This window comes from Nematolebias whitei, chromosome 8 (assembly GCF_014905685.2).
Source record: "Nematolebias whitei isolate Nwh7 chromosome 8, NemWhi1, whole genome shotgun sequence".
Classification (NCBI taxonomy): domain Eukaryota; kingdom Metazoa; phylum Chordata; class Actinopteri; order Cyprinodontiformes; family Rivulidae; genus Nematolebias; species Nematolebias whitei.
In genome coordinates this window covers 2,061,522-2,068,253 of record NC_056505.1, presented here as the reverse complement: position 1 = coordinate 2,068,253, position 6,732 = coordinate 2,061,522, and the positions used below count along the sequence as shown (strand labels likewise).

At 51.3% G+C, this 6,732-nt stretch overlaps 1 protein-coding gene across 1 annotated transcript in view; it reads right to left on the bottom strand.

Moving 5' to 3' along the window:
- LOC119412967 (protein FAM160B2) overlaps window positions 1–4,369 on the bottom strand; it is a 4,960-nt gene extending 591 nt beyond the window's left edge. Inside the window, exons 1-13 of the mRNA XM_037679978.1 lie at window positions 4,352–4,369; window positions 4,059–4,229; window positions 3,939–4,004; window positions 3,566–3,765; window positions 3,404–3,485; window positions 3,080–3,156; window positions 2,835–2,991; window positions 2,589–2,758; window positions 2,421–2,510; window positions 1,913–2,003; window positions 1,628–1,774; window positions 1,421–1,561; window positions 987–1,087 (exon numbers count right to left, since the gene is read on the bottom strand). Coding sequence (XP_037535906.1) covers window positions 987–1,087; window positions 1,421–1,561; window positions 1,628–1,774; window positions 1,913–2,003; window positions 2,421–2,510; window positions 2,589–2,758; window positions 2,835–2,991; window positions 3,080–3,156; window positions 3,404–3,485; window positions 3,566–3,765; window positions 3,939–4,004; window positions 4,059–4,229; window positions 4,352–4,369 — 1,511 coding nt within the window. The remainder of the gene's footprint in view (window positions 1–986; window positions 1,088–1,420; window positions 1,562–1,627; window positions 1,775–1,912; window positions 2,004–2,420; window positions 2,511–2,588; window positions 2,759–2,834; window positions 2,992–3,079; window positions 3,157–3,403; window positions 3,486–3,565; window positions 3,766–3,938; window positions 4,005–4,058; window positions 4,230–4,351) is intronic.
- Window positions 4,370–6,732: the final 2,363 nt, after the last annotated feature.

Sequence of the window (6,732 nt, the reverse complement as noted above, 5' to 3'; positions counted from 1 at the left end):
AAAAGTGTGGATTATTGTAACCTGGATTAAAAGTGTGGATTATTGTAGTGAAGCCTTCGTCTTCAACCATGGACAGAGGCCTCATGTCAGTGACGATCATGTTCAGGATGTTTCAGTGAAGACAGCTGAATGACCTGCGTCGGTCATTTGTAAAATTTACTTATTTCCCTTTAAAATCAGCCTCTGCTTTGCTCCGCCCCTCGCTCTGATCAACTCGCGCTGCAGAGGTTTGTTTTATTTTTTAAACTTTATTCAGTCGGTCAGCATTGACAATGAACTGCCCGTGAACAAAACGGCTCCGCAGCGTCGTGAGACACGCTTAATCACGCGACACAACGAATCGATAACGAAATTCATTGCCAACACTTTTTTAATCATCGATTTTTATCGATTGTATCGATTCGTTGTTGCAGCCCTACTTCAATCAATCGTTTGTTAAAAACTTTCATTAACAGATAAACCTGAGATTCTTCAGCATGTCTCTCTGCAGACAGACAGACAGACAGGCAGGCAGGCAGGCAGGCAGACAGACAGGCAGACAAACAGGCAGGCAGGCAGACAGGAAGACAGGCAGACATACAGACAAACAGGCAGACAGACCGGTAGGCAGACAGACAGGCATGCAGACAGAAAAGTAGGCAGACAGGCAGACAGACAGGCAGGCAGGCAGGTAGGCAGACAGACAAGCAGGCAGGCAGGCAGACAGACAGGCAGACAGGTAGGCAGACAGGCAGACAGACAGACAGGCAGGCAGGCAGGCAGACAGGCAGACAGACAAACAGACAGACAGGCAGACAGGTAGGCAGACAGACAGACAGGCAGGCAGGCAGACAGACAGGAAGACAGACAGGCAGACAGACAGGTAGGTAGACAAACAGGCAGACAGACAGACAGGCATGCAGACAGACAGGAAGACAGGCAGACATACAGACAGACAGGTAGGCAGACAGACAGGCAGACAGACAGACAGACAAACAGACAGGTACCCTGTGTGGGGGGTCAGTCCCAGCAAGGTTCTCCTGGTGTCCAGCAGTTTGTCTGACAGTTCAGAAACCTCCTGGACCCTCTGCATTAACTCTGCCATCACCTGAAAAACAGACAGGAGACAGACAGGTGAGACAGACAGGTGAGACAGACAGGCTTGTTTTCACCACTGTGGACATTTTCAAACAGATGTTTTTTTTCTCGGGTCACGTTTGGAATAAAATCACTAATGTTCTCGCAGAACCTTGAGGTTCTGAAGGTTCTGGTTCTGGAGTTCTTCACGACCGACACGAGAGAAAAAAACATGATGGAAGCTCATCGGTGAGACGTGAAGTCATCACTTCTGAAAACCTGCAGAAGACACTCGGGTGTCGGGGATCTGAAGAACAAACCGTCTGTCTGTCCCTGAGCCCGTCTCTCTACACATCTGTCTTACCCTGACGAGGACGGAGAACAGCGACCTGCAGCAGTGAGACAGGTGGATGTAGGGGTTCAGCAGGTACTCGTCCAGCAGGGGGTGGTCGAACGCCGACAGTCTGGACAGAACGGCCGTCAGCTGCAGGTTCAGCTCGTACGGCTGAAAACACACAGCACGGTTACCGTGGCGACCAGGTGAGCCTGGTCCAGTTACAGGCAGGCGTACCTGCTCCAGGATGCGTCCAAGTCTGTCGAAGAGAACTTTGAGAAGTGGACCTTCGAAGAAGACTACGTCCTCACCTGGGGGACAGGTAGGAGGAGGAAGAGTCTGCAGCCAGCTCCAGGACAGAGAGAGCCCCCGACACTGGCTCACCTGAAGGGGGCGGAGCCACAGGACAAACGCAGCACACCAGGAACAGGTAAGAGTGAAACAATTTAACAAATTAAAAGCTTCACTGAAGTGGTTTCATTTCAAAGTAATCTTAATTTGAAAAGCTGAAAAGGTTCTGACCAGTGAGCGCGCGTCGTGCACGTAGGACTCGTAACCTCCTTCCTGCAGCAGGTGAGCCGATCGGACCTGGACCGGAACCAAACACAGGAAGCTACACACACACAAGCAGAACCGGGTCAGCCACAGCAGGTGAACCTGTCAGACCAGACTCAGGGCACAGAACCCTCAGGCCCTGCCTCCAGCTGATCGGGTCCATCTTCACAGAACCTTTCTCAGAACCAAACTGGACCTCTGCTCCTCCTCACACAGCAGGAGGTGATAAAGAGGAGGAGCTTCTCTCTGAATGTGGTTCTGTTTCAGCAGCCATTTTGGACCCGGTGGTGCTGCGGGTCTCAGGTTCTGAGGATGAGACGTTTGTTGGATTCACCTCCAGCCCGTCTGAACCGGGACACAAACCGGGCCTGTTCTGGGTTTTAAAACTGGTTAGGTACTGGGTTAGGTACTGGTTCTGTCTTTTAGAACTGAAGGGTTCTGATGGAACGGACCGGGTGCTCTGGACAGGTGTTACCTGTTGACCACGTCTGCAGTCGAGGACTGAGGACGACGACGAGGTCCTTCTGAGAGGCTGTCTGAGAAGAACGGGTCCTCCTCCAGGTCTCTGATGGACATGAGACACCCGTCAGTCCCACAACACACCGTTACCTGTCTCACAGGGACACAGTCTTTCTGGACCTACTGGCTGTCCTCACTGTCCTCGCTGCTCTCAGGCTGTCTGTCCTCCTGTCCTCCGACAGGTGAGGACAGGTAACTGCGACTCTGCAGGAAACTCAACACCAAGATGTCCAAAATGTCCCTGTGAGGCTTCTGTAGTAACTCGTCCACCAGAGACAGAGAAGTCATGCTGATCTGAGGACACAAAGAGACAAGCTGAGCGGACAGGTGGGCAGGTGTGTGGGGGCGTGTCCTGCTGCAGAGGACTCACCTGGTCAGAGATGTGGTCGCAGCGCTGCAGCAGCAGCTCCATCAGAGACGGCGTCCTCAACAGGAAGTGGACGATCTGGTCCAGTAGAGACGAAGACTGGACGAGTCTGACAGCAGCACAGAGAAGAGAGGTGGACACCAGAACCACCTGCTCACACCTGAACACAGACACACACCTGGACATCAGTCAGGCCCCGCCCCCTCAGGTGAGGGCAAACAACAGGAAACTAAGGAGGCGGGGCTTACGTGTGCAGCAGCTGAGGATGAAGAGCGTCCACGAGCCACAGCTGACACACACATCGAGACACGTGCACGCCCAGCACCTGCACGTGCACGCATACACAGGATCAGTTCATAATTGATCAGCTGCAGAGGTACTGCAGATTTACTCTAATACTACTGCACAACTGCAGTACCTCTCTAGTACTACTGCAGTACCTCTCTAGTACTACTGCAGTACCTCTCTAGTACTACTGCAGTACCTCTCTAGTACTACTGCAGTACCTCTCTAATACTACTGCAGTACCTCTCTAATACTACTGCAGTACCTCTCTAGTACTACTGCAGTACCTGCGGCGACTCTCTCGTCAGGTGATCCAGGAAGTTGAACCAGGTGAAGAAGTTGGTCATGTGACCCGGCTCTGACTCTGACCTGAGATCAGTAAACACAGGAGTCACTCATCGCCCAGCCGCTCTGGGCTGTTACCGTGGTAACCAGCTGCTCCTGTGTACCTCCAGGCGGTGGGGGGCCAGCTCCGCAGCTCTGTGGCATCCAGCTCCTCCAGGGGCAGCAGGAGGTGCAGCTCCTGCAGCCTCCCTGCCAGCAGCTCCCCCAGGCGGGTCCTGGCAGCCAGCAGCTCCTCTGAAGACCCGTCCAGGAGACTGGACAGAACCAGGAGGCTCTCACAGGCCTTACGGCTCACCGACGCCCTCTGGTAAACACAATGACATCATGATGACATCACAAAGGCGCAAAACTGACTGCACTCAGTGCTGAGTATGTGTTGGGGACGACGTTCAGCTACTACCACACCACACGTCAAGTCAGTATTCACCTCATGGCGGCAGCTGTTGATGATGTCATCACGACATGTTTTTAACTTACATGACTCCTGGTGAGCTGCAGCAGAGCCCACAACAGCCCGCTCTCTGATTGGACGGGGCCGCAGGCCTCTGATTGGACGGGGCCGCAGGCGGAGGCCTCTGATTGGACGGGGCCGCAGGCGGAGGCCTTTGATTGGACGGGGCCGCAGGCGGAGGCCTTTGATTGGACGGGGCCACAGGCAGAGGCCTCTGATTGGACGGGGCTGCAGGCGGAGGCCTCTGATTGGCTGCAGGGTGGATCTGTGCTGTGACTGGGTGCCTGTGTGCTGGAAGCTGGGGTTCTGTTTGAGAGCTGAAAACAAAGATGACGTCATCAGACTGAGACGATAACAAGCCCGTAGCTCACCTGCTCACCTCAGAGCCCTATAAAGAGAGAGTTGCGACACTCCCATAGACTCCCATAGACTCCCGTACACTCCCGTAGACTCCCATAGACTCCCATAGAAAGAACGGAATGCGGAAGTCACGTGGGTCATGCAGCGGCAAAAAGTTCCAAACAGCAGCGGTTCAACATTGAATGTAGTTCATTCTCCGTGTTTTCTCCAGTAAGTTGATGAAAATGCGACACTTTTTTGCCATTGTGAAGCGTTATCTGACTGTTCTGTACCTCAATTTATCAACATTAATACTTCATGTCTCCAGTTTTAGTTAATGAAACATGTTAAATTACTAGTTGTGTTTTAACTGCAGCTGCTCTGCAACATGACGGTTTAAACGGGTCGATTTCTAATTCAACGTTTTAAAATATCTATTACTGCTTAAATTTTGAAAGGTGGTCTTTTTTAAATTTATGGTAATTCCAGTTACTGAACTCAACTAGAAAATATTTGTCCTTTTTGTTCTGAGAGATTCATTCAACCTTTATTTCTACAGGTAGATCCCATTGAGCCTCGAGGACTCATTTACAAGAGAGACCTGATTTAACAAAGATGGAGCTGGAAGTTCTTCTTCATGCCAGTTGTCTTCATCTGGTCTTTTGTAAAAATATGTCAATTTATTTTCCATTAACATTTTTCTTCGCAGGACTGAGTTAATTTTCTTGTCTGTGAGTTTCTTCTGTCCTGCTCATGTATTTTATTGTTCTAATTGTTCCTCAGGTTGTTCATCTCTGTTCCCTGACTGCCTGTTGATCCATCCTCCTGGTCCTGTTGATCCATCCTCCTGGTCCTGTTGATCCTGGATCATCAGATCCTGACATGTCCCCGTCCTCTGAGGACACATTTTCATCTGTCCCTCATCTCACTCGCCTCATTTCTGTTTCTTCCTCAGTCTCTGAAATTACAACGTCACTGTTAGAATGAAGATTAATGTTCAATAAAAATATGACGTGAATTATTTAACACTGTTCGTACCAAAGTTTAATTTAGAACAACATGTGTGATCACTGGTCAGATCACTGGTCAGGTCACTGGTCAGGTCACTGGTCAGATCACTGGTCAGGTCACTGGTCAGATCACTGGTCAGATCAGGTCACTGGTCAGATCACTGGTCAGGTCACTGGTCAGATCACTGGTCAGATCACTGGTCAGGTCACTGGTCAGATCACTGGTCAGATCACTGGTCAGGTCACTGGTCAGATCACTGGTCAGGTCACTGGTCAGGTCACTGGTCAGGTCACTGGTCAGATCACTGGTCAGGTCACTGGTCAGGTCACTGGTCAGATCAGGTCACTGGTCAGGTCACTGGTCAGATCAGGTCACTGGTCAGATCACTGGTCAGGTCACTGGTCAGATCACTGGTCACATCACTGGTCAGATCACTGGTCAGATCACTGGTCAGGTCACTGGTCACTGGTCAGGTCACTGGTCACTGGTCAGATCATTGGTCATGTCACTGGTCAGATCACTGGTCAGGTCACTGGTCAGGCCACTGGTCAGATCACTGGTCACTGGTCACGTCACTGGTCAAATCACTGGTCAGATCACTGGTCACGTCACTGGTCAGGTCACTGGTCAGGTCACTGGTCAGATCACTGGTCAGATCACTGGTCAGGTCACTGGTCAGGTCACTGGTCAGATCACTGGTCAAATCACTGGTCAGATCACTGGTCAGGTCACTGGTCAGATCACTGGTCAGGTCACTGGTCAGATCACTGGTCACTGGTCAGGTCACTGGTCAGATCACTGGTCACGTCACTGGTCAGGTCACTGGTCAGATCACTGGTCAGATCACTGGTCAGATCACTGGTCACTGGTCAGATCACTGGTCAAATCACTGGTCAAATCACTGGTCAGATCACTGGTCACGTCACTGGTCAGATCACTGGTCAGATCACTGGTCAGGTCAATGGTCAGATCATTGGTCAGATCACTGGTCAGGTCACTGGTCAGATCACTGGTCAAATCACTGGTCAGATCACTGGCCAGGTCACTGGTCAGATCATTGGTCAGATCACTGGTCAGGTCACTGGTCAGATCACTGGTCACGTCACTGGTCAGATCACTGGTCACTGGTCAGATCACTGGTCAGATCACTGGTCAGTGCAAGTTCTGCTGTTCTTCTCATCTGGTTCTGGTCCATGAACAACTGGTTGAACCTCCTTCAGTCTCACTCGTCCTCACTGTGTCTGTCTCACACGTCCTCACTGTGTCCCTGTCTCACTCGTCCTCACTGTGTCTCTGTCTCACACGTCCTCACTGTGTCTCTGTCTCACTCGTCCTCACTGTGTCTGTCTCACTCGTCCTCACTGTCTCTCCGTCTCACTCGTCCTCACTGTGTCTCTGTCTCACTCGTCCTCACTGTCTCTCCGTCTCACTCGTCCTCACTGTGTCTCTGTCTCACACGTCCTCACTGTG